General features: G+C 61.6%; 7 protein-coding genes across 7 annotated transcripts, besides 5 other annotated features; all 7 read right to left on the reverse strand.

Moving 5' to 3' along the window:
• Nucleotides 1–350, reverse strand: Tco025E_01236 (uncharacterized protein; the record flags this gene model as incomplete). Its single annotated transcript, XM_029368174.1, has 1 exon — nucleotides 1–350. A coding segment is annotated over one exon (350 nt), but the record flags the coding sequence as incomplete, so codon positions are not given.
• Nucleotides 351–1,140: 790 nt separating this feature from the next.
• Nucleotides 1,141–1,171: a microsatellite.
• Nucleotides 1,172–1,217: 46 nt separating this feature from the next.
• Tco025E_01237 (lysine-specific demethylase NO66) lies at nucleotides 1,218–2,648 on the reverse strand (the record flags this gene model as incomplete). Its single annotated transcript, XM_029368175.1, has 1 exon — nucleotides 1,218–2,648. The coding sequence occupies one exon, from the start codon at nucleotides 2,646–2,648 to the stop codon at nucleotides 1,218–1,220; it is 1,431 nt and encodes a 476-aa protein (XP_029231582.1).
• Nucleotides 2,649–2,752: 104 nt separating this feature from the next.
• Nucleotides 2,753–2,783: a microsatellite.
• A 377-nt stretch (nucleotides 2,784–3,160) lies between these two features.
• Nucleotides 3,161–6,430, reverse strand: Tco025E_01238 (putative ATP-dependent RNA helicase; the record flags this gene model as incomplete). The annotated part of the gene is made up of 1 exon (XM_029368176.1): nucleotides 3,161–6,430. The coding sequence occupies one exon, from the start codon at nucleotides 6,428–6,430 to the stop codon at nucleotides 3,161–3,163; it is 3,270 nt and encodes a 1,089-aa protein (XP_029231583.1).
• Nucleotides 6,431–6,786: 356 nt separating this feature from the next.
• Nucleotides 6,787–6,828: a sequence feature (A-rich).
• A 116-nt stretch (nucleotides 6,829–6,944) lies between these two features.
• Nucleotides 6,945–7,865, reverse strand: Tco025E_01239 (putative chaperone DNAJ protein; the record flags this gene model as incomplete). Its single annotated transcript, XM_029368177.1, has 1 exon — nucleotides 6,945–7,865. One exon carries the CDS (start codon nucleotides 7,863–7,865, stop codon nucleotides 6,945–6,947), a length of 921 nt encoding a protein of 306 aa, XP_029231584.1.
• Nucleotides 7,866–8,151: 286 nt separating this feature from the next.
• Nucleotides 8,152–9,291, reverse strand: Tco025E_01240 (uncharacterized protein; the record flags this gene model as incomplete). Its single annotated transcript, XM_029368178.1, has 1 exon — nucleotides 8,152–9,291. One exon carries the CDS (start codon nucleotides 9,289–9,291, stop codon nucleotides 8,152–8,154), a length of 1,140 nt encoding a protein of 379 aa, XP_029231585.1.
• Nucleotides 9,288–9,842, reverse strand: Tco025E_01241 (uncharacterized protein; the record flags this gene model as incomplete). The annotated part of the gene is made up of 1 exon (XM_029368179.1): nucleotides 9,288–9,842. One exon carries the CDS (start codon nucleotides 9,840–9,842, stop codon nucleotides 9,288–9,290), a length of 555 nt encoding a protein of 184 aa, XP_029231586.1.
• Nucleotides 9,843–10,145: 303 nt separating this feature from the next.
• Nucleotides 10,146–10,169: a microsatellite.
• Nucleotides 10,170–10,234: 65 nt separating this feature from the next.
• Nucleotides 10,235–10,264: a microsatellite.
• A 522-nt stretch (nucleotides 10,265–10,786) lies between these two features.
• Nucleotides 10,787–12,985, reverse strand: Tco025E_01242 (mitotic centromere-associated kinesin (MCAK); the record flags this gene model as incomplete). Its single annotated transcript, XM_029368180.1, has 1 exon — nucleotides 10,787–12,985. One exon carries the CDS (start codon nucleotides 12,983–12,985, stop codon nucleotides 10,787–10,789), a length of 2,199 nt encoding a protein of 732 aa, XP_029231587.1.
• Nucleotides 12,986–13,059: the final 74 nt, after the last annotated feature.

Raw genomic sequence — 13,059 nt, forward strand, 5'->3', positions numbered from 1 at the left:
TGCCCCTGCCTCAGCCGCCCGCACTCGCGGTCGAGGAGGCGGTACATGTGCGTTCCGGACTCCACCTCGCGCCGCTTGCACTCCACCAGGCTCTGGGTGCTCACGATCTCCCCACGCACGTTGCTGAGGTGCTCCTTCATGAACTGCAGCCGCCTCCGCAGGTCCTCTATCGCACGTATCTTCTCATCGCACAGCTGCTCGTGCCGCGACAGCTGCGCCGTCAGCTCCTTGTTCGTTGCGTTCAACAGCTCCAGCGGGAGCGCCTCCGCCGTCGCATCGATGACGTCAACGTTCATAACGATTCTGGAGCCCGGGAGACACATTGGGAGGAGGCAAACAGCGGGGAGCATGAGGGCAGAAGAACGGCACCCCCAGGAAAAAGAAGAAGGAAAGAAAAATACGAGATGCAACGCACACCAAGAAGCAAAAATATGCATATATAAGAAGTAAGAGGCTGATGGAAGATCATGTAAGAATGCAAGCAACACAGTGTGGTTCGCCACGAATACAGGCCAGACACCGTAAAGCCTAATCAAAGTGCCGGGTGTGAGGAAGCAAGGCTGCTGCCGCTAGTTCACCCAACTCTGCAATCGCCTAGAGAAAGACACGATGTTGTCAATGAGAATCTGTGAAAGAAATGCTTCTGAAGAGTGGCATCGCGTCTTCCCCTCGGGGTCTAAAGGCTCTGCCTTGCAACGCACCTCCAGGCAGGGGGCGAAGAACGAAAAAAAAACACTCGTAGTAGAGGCACAACGTACAAACCTCCTGTAATGCGTTTTATTTCACCTACTTTTATTCTTTTAGCGCCAGTGTCTGTGCTACTTTATAGATTTCTTCTCCTCGCCGCATCCCTTTTGTTTGTTGCTGTTGCTCCTCTCGGCAATGGCGGGGAAGAGAGTACCGCACAGCGTTCCTCCTGCGTGACCGCGCAAGGGAGGTGTACGGTTCGTAATGCCCCCTCCCCCGCCCGCTCAACCACAGTCCCTCACTATCTGCTGCCTGGGTTGCTGCTTCACTTCGCCACTGGGTGGGCAACGGGGGTGTGCCACGGCCGCGGCGGGCGTGCGGATCATCGGCTTAACCCCAGGAGACACACGATGGGGGAAAAAAAAGGAGACCGGCGGAGGGAACGTGGTGCTCGTGTCTCCGTGTGTGTGTGTGTGTGTGTATGAAGGGAGTTGGGGGAGTTGGGGAGGGGGGGAGCAGTTTGTGGTGAACTACAGGACAGCGAGGATGCCTGCATCGCGCAGGGCCTCCACCAGCGTGAGTTGATTCGCACGAACGTCGTCCACTTTGTCGAACGCAGTGAACGGCAAGTCAGACACGCGCACGCCACGCTCAGGAGCCGCCAAGATGGTTGCGATGGCAGGGGCAAAGTCCGCTTCAAAACGCAGCAAACCCTCCGGCGCGGCGAGGCATACAGGCGAGTTGCCACAGCAGTGGTATACGCGCGCCTCCCCTGCAAAGGCAAGCACCAGCCTTGCACAATGGGGAGCGCGGGGACGTACAATCGAGTTGATGCCGACGGGAGCCTTGCGTTGTGCGCCGCAGACGGAAGAAGGTGGCAAAGGCTGCTGCTTCGCCACAGTTTCTCGCACGTACATGTCACAGCACTCGTCCATGACCTCTTCGCTGCACAGGTGGTGGAAGACGTCGGCCGCCATTTGTTGGAACGTCGACTGCAGCCTGCGACGGCGCTTTTGTCGCTGTTCCGTCAGCGGAGGGAGGCCAGCCTCTGCGCGAAGCACCGGGTGGTGCACGGCGCCCATTGCCTTCGGCAGTAATCGTGAAAGCGACCGCCGCCAGTGAATTTGGTTTGCCGCCAACTTCTCCACAACGTGGGTGACGGCGTGTTTCATCAGGTCCGCCCACGCATTCATTTGATTCGCCGAGAAGGTGACATGCAGCGAGTGGGCGTGGCTGTACGTCCGCCCCTGATGCACCGTGCCACGGGGCATGTAAAGCACGTCACCGGCAACGAGGCGAAGCGTCTGCTTTGGCTTTGGAAGCTGCTCGGGGGCGTAGTCCTCGCTGGAATGTCGACTGAGAACATCCACCGTCGCGGGAGGGTCGTACAGGCGCCACTCCTTCTCCCCTTCGAGCTGCAGCAGAAAGACATCCACATCGTCGTAGTGCGGCGCAAACCCTTGACTGTTTGCCGGCGTCCAGTAGCTGTTCAGCCCGCAGAAGCAGCCAAATATTTCCTCCAGAAGCACGAGCACCGCGGAGTTCTCGGCCACGTATTCCTGTGGACGCAAGAACCGCACGGACCATCCCTTCCGCATGCAGCACCGCATCTCTTCTTCCGTCACGGTGCCCTGCGAGCGAAACGAAATGCGCTTCTTATGCGCCGCGTCAAAACGGACAACGCTAACGTCTGTTGCGTGCGACAGCGACTTCTCGGCGGCGAGCCGAAGCATGAGCTCCGTTGACCACCTCACTGCCGGCAGTGCAGCGTGGGGCTCAGTGAAGTGCGTCGCCGCCCCGTGCGAAAAGTGCAGCGGCTTCTTTTCAAAGTAGTGCCGAAAGAATTCCCGCTGCGTTGTCCCGAGAAGCCAGGCGAAGAAGGCGTCGTGTCGTCCGCGCGGGGATCCATCGCCGGCTGGCGATCCCACCTCTCCACGTGGCCTCTTCCTTCCTGTGGACATCACGGCAGGAACGCGGCGCCTCCCGTCCCACCCCCGCCCGCTCAGTGCAACTAAAGTAAATGTGCACAGCACAACGGCACCGAGGCAGAGATAAAAAAGCGCAAGAGGAGAGGAGGAGGAGGAGGAGGAAGGGGAAAAAAAAGGTGTGGGGAGGGACGTTGGCTCACCCCACACGCAGCAACCCCAAGGCACACAGAGAACACGACGCGTGTTTGCGGCTGTGCGGGGGGCGCGCGCACGTTGACGCCGTGGCAAGCGGCGCCCACGTCTCACGTTAAAATGGTTCCAGCAGCAAACCCAGAAACGGCACGCGCCAGAGGCTGGCGTCTCTGCCTGAGTCCGTCCGCGCGCCCACGCGTCTGTTTCTTCCTTTGTTTTTGTTTTTTTGCGTTTCCTTCTCTTTATTTTTCTTTCATTCTTCTTTTGCTTTCCTCTCTTCGTTACTTTCCGCTTTGCTCTTCGCGCGCTTGTGACTGCGCGCCTTGCCTCGTTGCAAGATAGTTAGTGCGCCGTCAGTCGTCCTTCTGCTGCGGAAGCGCGAGAGTTATTATGGAGACCTCGTCGAGGTCGTCCTCGTCGTGCTCCACCTCGTCGACGGTGAGGTGCTCCGTGTTGTTTAGGAAGGCCGCCATCGTCGTGATGACGTCCCGCTGCGCCTCCAACAGGGGCTTCAGCCCGTAGCGGCGCAGCAGCGCCGCGAACTCGTCGTCGTACATCTCCTGGTGGTCATGCTGCAGCCGCAGGGTCTGGCACGCCGGCGTGAGCAGCCGGCGGAAGTGCAGCACGGCGTGCCCGGTCTGCGCGTCCGTCTCCACGTAGCGCGCGGTGTTGTGGTACTTCACGGCGAAGACGTAAAAGGCGCCTTCGTCGTCGGCGAAGGCCGCGTAGTGGATCCGGTGGGTGAGGAGGAGCAGCGAGAGCCAAAACTGCTTGTGCGACGCAATGGCGGTCGCGAAGCTGGCGAGCATGCGGTTGCCGAGGCACGAGAGCTGCACCGGAACGACGATGTCGCCCGCCTGCCAGCGCAGGCAGCTCGGCGAGCGAAGGTCCGGCACCGCGGTGACGTCGGTGAAGACGCCCACCGCCGTCTCCACGGAGTTTGTGTAGGTGTTGCCCTCCACCGTCACCTCCAGCGACTGGGAGGCGAAGGCGACGTTCGACATGACCAGCACAATCGGCGCCGCCTTCTCGAGCTGCACAAGCAGCTCCCGCGCGTCCACGATGTCGCGGAAGGGAATGAAGCTGGCCAGCTCATACTTGATGTGCTGCTCAAGGTCCAGAATGCTCCTCAGCTTGTCCTGGCTGAGGTGGCGGTCAAGGCACCACTGACGCACGCGCGCGGCATCGTCGCCGCTCTCGCCGACGCAGACGCGAAAGCTAAGAACCGCCTTCATGACCGCCACAATGTCGCTGCGCAGGCCACAGCACATGTCACGCATGACGTTCTCCGTCTCCGCCATGGCCTGCGGAAGCCTGTCACGCTTGCGCCGCCGCTGCTCCTGCGGGTTCGGTGCAAACGGCAAATGGCTGCTTGTGACCGCCGCCGCCAATATCATGAGTGACTCCAGCCCCGTTAAAATACCGTAGAAGACCAGCATGCCAGCCTGCGGAGAGACCGGGATGAGCTGCAGGATGCGGCCAATGAAGGTGTACTCGTACTGATCGATTTCGGCGAGGACGACGTTCTTCGCCGCCTCGAGCACCAGCGGGCTCCACTGGCTGTTGGAGTGGATTTCGGAGATGCGCTCGCCCGCTGCCAGCGGGTCCTTCTTGTTAATAATGCAGCCCAGATGCGACAATGTGTCCATGGAGACGGCGATGGTCTCCAGAAGCGGTTGCCCGTGGCATATGCTAAATATCGCCACCGGGTTCGACACAAGTTGCAGGCAGTGCAGGGAGAGCTCGTCAATGCGGGTGTTTTCAATGGGTGGGTTGGCGTGATCGGGAAGGGACGCAACGGCGGAAAAAGGCAGCAGGCAAAAGTAGAAGCCTTGCTGCACCCGCCCAATGCGACCGCGCCGCTGCGCCACGCTTCCCTTTGAAATCCACTGCATCATCAGCGGCGGGTGCAGCACGGTGGCGGGATCGTCCCGGTTGATCTTCGGACGCTTCACCAGCACCAGGTCAATCACAAAGACAACATCCGGCAGCGTGATGGAGACCTCCGCAATATCCGTCGCCAGGTAAATCTTCTGCCGATACGACCCCCGACGGCGGATGGCGTCCTCAATGACGGAAAGTTCAACAGAACTGTGCCACGGCACAACATCGACGGGTTTGGGCATACTTCGCTCGAGCCAGAGCTGAAACTGCTCCACCTGCGCGTAGCCCGGCAAGAAGACCAACACGGCGTGTTGCGGGTCGGCGCAGAGGTTAAGGTAGAGGATGAGGTTTTGCGCAATGGTCATGTGCTCCTCTAGCAGCGCAAAGCCCACGTTACGTTTGAGGATATTCGGCGGCTCAGTATACTGCATTCCGGTCAAGGCGCAGACGTCTTCCATGAAGTAGTCATGAATTGGGTGCTCCGGCTCGCTTTGCTTGTACGTTGCCACCTTGAGTCCCGTGAAGTACTCCTCCCAGTCCTCGGTGTTAAGTGTGGCGCTCATGAGGATGAGTTTGAAGTTTGCCGTTCGGTTCAAGAGGCAAAGGCGCAGCAGGGCCACGGTCACCTCAATGTCCGGCTGTCGCTCGTGGAACTCGTCCAGAACAATGTGCGTGAAGGGAGGGTTCAGCGGGTTATTCAGCAGGTGTAAAAGAAGCGTGTAGCTAGTCATGTACCACAGCCGCGTCTGATCGTCGCCGCGCCTGTCGCCACGGATCCAATACCCAACGTCCTCGCCAACGTTTTCGCGACGCAGAGCGGCGACCCTCGAGGCGATGGAAATGGTGGCTGTGCGGCGCGGCTGGGTGATTACCACCCGCGTGTTTTGCGACAGCTCCAGCAGTGCCTTCGGGACCAGCGTGCTCTTGCCACTCCCTGTGTCCGTGCAGATGAAGACGACGTCGTGCTGCTCAATAAGCTCCAGTATGACAGGGATGTCCAGGCGCTCAACGACCGCGTTGTTAAGGTTCACCTGCTCCTGATGCGAGTACTGCTCGAGAAAACCCGCCTGCGCCTTCTGCTGGGCCGCCTGGAGTTCCTGATAGGTTTGATACTTTTTCTGGTACTCGGGGTCCACCCGAAGCGCCTCCTCGTGCCGCTTTTGCGCCTCTGCTGCCATCTTTTCAAAGCGCCGCTTGAGGCGCTCTTCCTTTGTCTCGCGGCGACTGCGGCCCCGGTAGCTCCTTTCGCTTGAGGTTACTTGCGGCTGCGGAGGCTGCAGCTGTTCACGCTGGCTCCCCGCCGGGAATGTCTCGCCGGGGACGATGATCGTATCGCCCACCTTCACCTGCCGGACAACTTGGCCCCCCAGCACGGCTGCGGGCAACACACGCGTAGCCTTCGCGGTAGGCCCCGTGGCGGGCTGCGGTTGGGCCTGCTGCTGCGGTTGGGCCTGCTGCTGCGGTCGGGCCTGCTGCTGCTGCTGCTGTTCCCGCTGCTGCTGAGAGCGGGGCTTTGGCAGGGAGGTCTGGGCCCCGGCCGGTGGAGGCTCGGAGGGGCGGGCCTTGCTGAGGTAGTCAATCGCCCCTCGCGACGGCTGCTGTGGGGCGCGTTGCGCCAGCCAGCTTAGCACGCTGCCGCCCTCGCTGGACGACCACTTCTCCTCGTTCTTCCTGTTCTCGGGCGTCGTGGCATTCTCCTGGAGGAAGCGTGTAACCTGCGCGCCCACCTTCCGGGTCATATCCCCCACAACTGTCGCCGAAAGCGTTGACGGATGCGTGGACCAGTTGCTTCGTGCGGGGGCGCGGCCTGCTTGCGCCGGAGTATATATAAACTAGACCTGCTGTGGTTATTATTACCTGCTCGGGCGGGGAGGGGCGAGGCGCACGTGGAAAAAGAGGCAAAAAGGAGGTGGAAAATCGGGGCGGCGGCGAAGTTCGCCCGCTGCTCCCCGACGCACAGACGCGCCCCACGCGGCGAGCAGAGGAGCCGGGCACAAAATGAAAGAAGCCACAGACGCGGCGGGGGCCGCAGAGGTGGCAGCCACAAGTTGTTGAGGAGAAATAAACGGCACCCGCCCACTTTGACTCTCGGGGGAAAAAAAAACACACACGCACTAACAAAAATAAAAATAAAAACTTCCCTGTCGAAGTAAACCATAAAACTACTAACTTTTCTTCGTTGATGGGGAGTGTTCCCCCACCACACACCCACACGGACAACTCCCAAGTGTTGTGGTTTTGCACGGGCGGGCTTCAGTCACGCTCCACGTCGTCCAGCTCGCAGTGCTCGTCGCTCTCGTACGTCGCCGCGGTCTTCGGGACGCCGCTGCGGGCGCCGCGGACCCCCGTTGCCGTGAACGGGCGGCCCTGAAACGTCACTGCCACCGGGCGGCCTGCGTAGCCGCCTCCGCCCCCGAGCGGCGATCCCCGCCGCCGCTGCTCCTCAAGGCGCTTGTTCCATGCCAGCCTAAACTCCTCATTGTGCACATCCGTCCAGTGCTGTTGCACCAGCGGGGGAAACCCACGCCGCTCGTCCCCCCGCAGCTTCTCCCAGTACGCCGGGTCCACGTAGCCGTCTTTGCGGGCCTCGATGGCGCGCCCCACGCGGTTCTCGCGCCAGCACACGAAGAGGAGGTACGCCAGGCCGCCCCAGAGAAGCCCGTGCTTCAGCGCCGCCCACGCCACCCGCCACCGATTCCGTCGCCCCGCCGCGGCCACCTCCGCGTCGGTGTAGCCATGGGCAAAGGGGTTGGAGGTGTACGGGCGGTAGAAGTCGCGGGTCGAGCGGTTTGCGTATCGCCTGTCGCCGTCCCACCCCGCCCCAAAGTCCGCGTCGCCACTACGGGAGTCACCGCTGAAGGCGCCGCGCGCAAACGCCGCACCACAGCTGCCCTCCTCGTACCGGCCACTGCACCACCGAGAATGGGCGTTGTTGTAAAACGGAGTCCCGTCGCACCCCTCGGACGCCGCGTCGGTGGCCTTGCGAGCTCCGCACAACGAAGAGTACGCGTCGTGCAGCTCGCGAAAACGCTCCGCACTACCGCCTGCATCGGGGTGCAAAAATTTGACTTGCCGACGGTACGCCGCCTTTACCTCCGCCGCGGAGTAGTGTAGCCGTTCATCTAGTCCAAGCACGGCACGCGCGCTGCGCTTCGCTGCGAGGGTTCGCCGCATCGCTCATGCGTGTGGCTCGGACGCACGCACAAAACAGGCGATTCATGTGAATGCGGGAATGCAAAAAACAAAACAAAAAAGAAAGGAGGGGGCAAGCGAGGAAGTTTGAAAAGCGATGAACACCCTCGCATACGCCGAGGAAGCCGCACAACCCGGAACCGGAGACACAATGAGGCCACCGCAGAGAATCAGCGAGAGGGAATAAATCCACTCCCGCTTTGTTTGTTTATTGAACGGGGCTGCCACACAGGGCAGGGCAACGGCGCACAGACACACAGAGCCTCCCTCACGAGGGCTTTTTTGCATGCTTCTCTTTCCGCACGTGCACCACCCGCTTGTCCGGCACGCGGAGGACGTCCAAGAGATCCTCCGTGACCCGGACAAAGTCGCCGGTGACGCGAGGGCCCACCTCGTGGGCGACGTAGTCCTGAAGCGTGGGGTACGGCAGGCGCACAATCTTCTCCCCCGTCAGGTAACTGCGGTTGTAGAAGTGGTAGCGGTAGTGCGCACTCTTCGCGGCGAGCGTCTTGAACACGGCACCGCAGTGGGCGCAGCGCTTCTTCCCGGCGTCGGAACGGTGAGAGGGAAAGATGGCAACGACAAACTCTCGCATGTTCCTGCGCACGACATCAATGGTGGCGGGGGCCGACGTGGACGACGCCGACAGCGCAGGCGCCGAGGAGTGCGACGGCCCTGTTCCAGCGAGCAGCACGCGCAGCCCGGCGCTGATGGCCCCTGACGGGCGGTGCTCAACGCCATCTTTGCCCTCGTGGGCGGCGGCGCTGTCACGTAGCGTTTTCAGTTTGTACCGCACATACTCTTCAATGCGACGGTGCGTGTCGGGACGCAGCAGCTTCGTCACCGCCCACGAGCGCAGCAAGTCGAGAAAAAGCAACCGGTAGTCCTCAACGGCATCGTGCGTGTATTGGCTGCGCGCGGGCAGCCAGATGGGCGCATGGTCTGCCACAAGCCGCGGCAGCTCCTTCTCGACTGCCTCTCGCGCCGTCGTCCGCGACTCCTCCGCGGCGTGGCGCAGGAAGGCGTCTACCACGCAGAAGGCGACGTAGAGGTCCTGCACACACGCGTGGCTGGAGTAGAGCCGCTCACGCTCCACCTCCGCGCCATCCTGCAGATTTGCAGGCGCGTGCGCCTGCGACAGCCGCTCCACCAGCTGGGTGTGGCGCTGCGAGCAGCTGTGCAGGTGGTTTTGAATCGTCAGCCAGGCGTCCGGCGTCCACGCCGCGTGGTCGCGCACGCTCCACATGACACCGTCGATGAGGTACTGCGTGTTGGGAATCGGCAGGGGGACAGCGACGCCGGGGCGGCTGCGGGACGCCACGTGAAACGGCACGGTCCGCAGCCGCACGTCGAGGAAGAGCTGCAGCCTCACCAGCCACTCATCCTTCTCGAAGCCTCCGCCCTTCATTGCGGCACTGCGAGGCCACGCAGCAGCCCCCGCAGTAAGAAGAAAACAAAAAGGCGGGAGAAGGAGGGCGAGGAATCCACGGAGGGCAGAAGATGCAGGTGCACAAAAAATATAACACAAATGCCCGTGGCGCCCTCCTCGCCCTGTTTCTCCCCCGCCCGCAGGCAGGCAGGGACGAGTGTGGCAAGCAAATAAAAAGCAGCTCGGCACCGCCGCTGCGCGGGCCCAAGCTGGATGTGGCAAACGAAGAAAAAAGGAAGGAGAATGAAAACAAGACAAAACAAAGAAAAAAAAGGCATTCCAACGCCGGCATCCCCCTCTCTTGCCAGGAGGGAGAAGACAACGACCGAGTCTCGCGTACAGTCACACGCCCCGCTCCTCTCCTCTCCGCTGGGGGGCGGAGAGCAAAGAAAAACAATGGCCGTCTGCCGCAGAAAGCCCCACCTGCCAGCTCCTCCTCTTCGTGGGGGGCGGAAGACGACACGTTTGCAGGCGAAGCTCGGCATCGGGGCGAGACGTCTGCCTCTACACGCTTCCGCAAGGTGCAGCATCCGTAGGCAGGGGCGAGGCGTGCCAACTACACACAAAACAAAAAAAAAACTCCTTCCTACACCGCACAAATCCCCCACCGCCCCGCAAGAACAAACTCATACAAACTTGTTCACTTCTGTTCCCTCAGTGCTCCGCGGATCTATTCCCGCCCTGGCGGACGCCTGCCTCCCACTGCTGGGAAGACCCCAGTTCGAAGGTGGGGCTATGGCGCACCGAGGCTCAGGGGCCTTCCAACGTCGCACAACTTCCCCCACACACGCAGCACCCATTGCATTGAGGCATGGGGTAGGCGCACCTACCCTTAAATATATATATATATATATATACTTCTGCACATCCATATACAGCCACACACACACACAAAGAGAAAGAGAAAGAGAATGAGAGTTACGTCTGTCTGTCCGTCTGTGTGCGTGTGTGTTACGCGCACGCCTCAATGTTCGTGGTCCCGTGCATCCCTGCAGGAGGCGGCTCAACGCTACAAAATAAAAAAAATGGCGCCACACAAGTTTCCTTCCAAAAGGCATCACAATCACGGGGCCATTGCCGCAGCCGCCCACCAGCCCTCGTCTCAGTTTCATCTCACTTCCGCCGCCGTCGGGGAGTGGCGGCGGCCCGACGACCCGCCCCGCCAAACACGCGTCAAACCGAGACGAGGCAACGACGAAGGGGAGACGTGGACGTCCACCGCGGACCAACGCAAGCCCGTGGCCGCCACGCACGCAGAGGCGCAATAACGAGGCACGGAGGCACACACAAGGAAGAGAAGAAAAATACGATGTCTGATGCGGAGAAAAACATTCGCAACGGGGGGGGGGGGGGAAAATCAGGCCTCCAAAAAACACCAAGTGGTTCAAGGATGTAAAGTCGCGAAGAAAAATGGAACAGGCATATATCTATGTATATACATAGATATAGCTCTACTAGAAGACGTATTTGTCGGTCATAATGTGATGGGCGCTGCCGGTGATGCTCCCAATTGTCGTCTGCAATACTTGCACTCTTCCGCCCTCTTCTCCAGTGTGGCAATGCTTGCCCGCAGTGCGGCGTTTTCACTGCGAAGCCTCCAGATAAGTCGATTACGCCGCTGTACGGCCTTCTTAAGTGAAGACTCCATCTCAAGTTTCAACTTCTCCACTACCTGATTGACTATATCCAGAACCTGCTGCTGCTCCTCCTTCGGCGAAGCACTCGGGCTCTCCAAGGCGTCGGCGCTGCATGGTGTGCTGGTGCCACCTTTATTCGGCAGCGTCCCCCCCAAGTTGGCCGGCCGGGCCAAACTCAACACCTTTTCGTGCGCCAACGCACGGAGTTTCACGTGGAGGTTGTCCTCATCCGTGTCGAGCATTCCATTACGCGGTAAGCCAATCAAGTTGCTGCTGTGGCCGTTGGGCTGGTTCGCACTTGGTGTGAGGCAGCGACGCCCAGACGCGTGGGGGCCCAACCCGCGCGGACGCGTTCTACACCGCAGTGGCGTGGTTGCCCGTTGCGTCAGCGCCTCCTCCGCTGTGCCGTTGGTGGGATTCAGCAGCGCTGCGATGTCAGGGACGGCCTGACGCATCGGCCGCGGCGCATTGCGCGCCTTGCTCGGCACAACACTGGCGACGCTGAGGCCTTTGACGCGGAAGGCGTACCGCAGCGTATTCACCGTGTGCTCGTAGTTGCAGGAGGAGGCAGAGATGTTCGCTATCATCACGGTCCGGCTGTTCCTAGAAAAGCTGTCACGAAGTATCTCCGTCAGTTTTGAGCCGCGGAACGGCACATGCTTCTTCTTCTCATCGAGCGCCCGGATGCACTCCTTCAGCGCCAGCAGCGACTTGTTGATCTCCGCCCCCTCCTGGCGTGTCTGCCTGTCTTGCGCCGCCGTGTCCGAGGCCCGCTCGCTGCCGGCGAGGTCCACGAAGTTCAGCGTCCCGCAAAACGACGCGTCACGGCGATGCAGGACGCGAATTGTCAGGACGGCGTGGGAGCGACTAGAGCGCTCATTCGCGCTCGTGCTTCCGGTGCTGCGCTGGTCGGTGCCCCTCCCGACGAGCGCCCAAAGCTCCTCCGCGGAGGTGATGTTGTGCCACGACAGCCCGCAGATGTTGATGCGGTGGTGGTGGTCCTCCCGCAGCACGACCGGGAGGCGACCGTTCAGCAGGTCGAAGAGGGAGTTGCGGTAGATTTCGTACAGCGAGGCACGCACCTCGTGCTCCGGCGGGAGTCGCGCGAACAACTCCGCCGCTGCGAGGAGGTACAACCCCTTTTCCTCGTCACTCCCCAGCATGGTGTGCGTCTTGCCGCTGCCGGTTTGGCCGTACGCAAAGCAGGAGGCGCTGCCGCCCTCGAGCGCGGTGACGATCAGGCCTCTGCTGCAGCCCTCGAATAAGTGGGCGTTCGTCGTGTCCTCCCCAAAGGCGTCGTCAAACATAAAGTCATTCACTTCCTCGTAGTCGGTGAGGTCAACGCGCAGCTTCTTGACGGAAACGTGCACCCACGGGGCGTTCACCGACACGGCATCCGTCCCCGTGTCGTCGGGTGCCATGGGCCGCTTGCGTACGACCACACGAATGCGGCCCCCTCGCGTCCGCCCTGAGGGGGTTGCCACCCGCGCCCCCGCCGACAGCCGACGCGGCCCGTCATCGTCGCACCTCTCCGTTGAAAGGTTTCCGCTCGACGCCACCGCGGGTGACGCGGCTACACGCCGTTCCTCCGTTGACGCCACGGGGCGCGCGGGCGCCCTCCTGCGGGGCGTCAACGGGGGCCGGTTGCGGGCCCGCGGCGTGGCACCGGGACTTTTCACCGCGGACTCGCGAATAACCGGCAGCTTCAGGGGCTGCAGCTGCTCGGGCGGGGCCACACCTGACGGCAGGGACGCCGATCTTCCGCGCGTTGAGAGTCGCTTGACCTCGCGGGAGAGAAATTCAAAGTTGCGGGAGAGGCGCTGCAGCGACGGCACCTCGAGGTGTTCCCCGCCAAACCCCCGTCGCTCGTCCCGCGCGGAGTTGCCGTCCGGCGTCACGGCCGTTCGGGCGGGAGCGGCGGTGGCGTCGCGGGGGGGCGCGTCAGCGCCGTCCATCGCCACTGCCGGCTGCTCCGGGAGGCGCAGGGAAAGCGGGACGCCCCGGGGCCAACCCTCCGCGCCCCTCTCGTCCTGCATGCGTCCTCCTCGGCGGGGCGGCCTAACGAAGCGAGAAACAAGGCGTTCGCCACACAACAAAGTGTGGAGCCAAC

The sequence above is a fragment of the Trypanosoma conorhini genome, assembly GCF_003719485.1.
Source record: "Trypanosoma conorhini strain 025E chromosome Unknown Tco_14.4_contig_00039, whole genome shotgun sequence".
NCBI classification, from domain to species: domain Eukaryota; phylum Euglenozoa; class Kinetoplastea; order Trypanosomatida; family Trypanosomatidae; genus Trypanosoma; species Trypanosoma conorhini.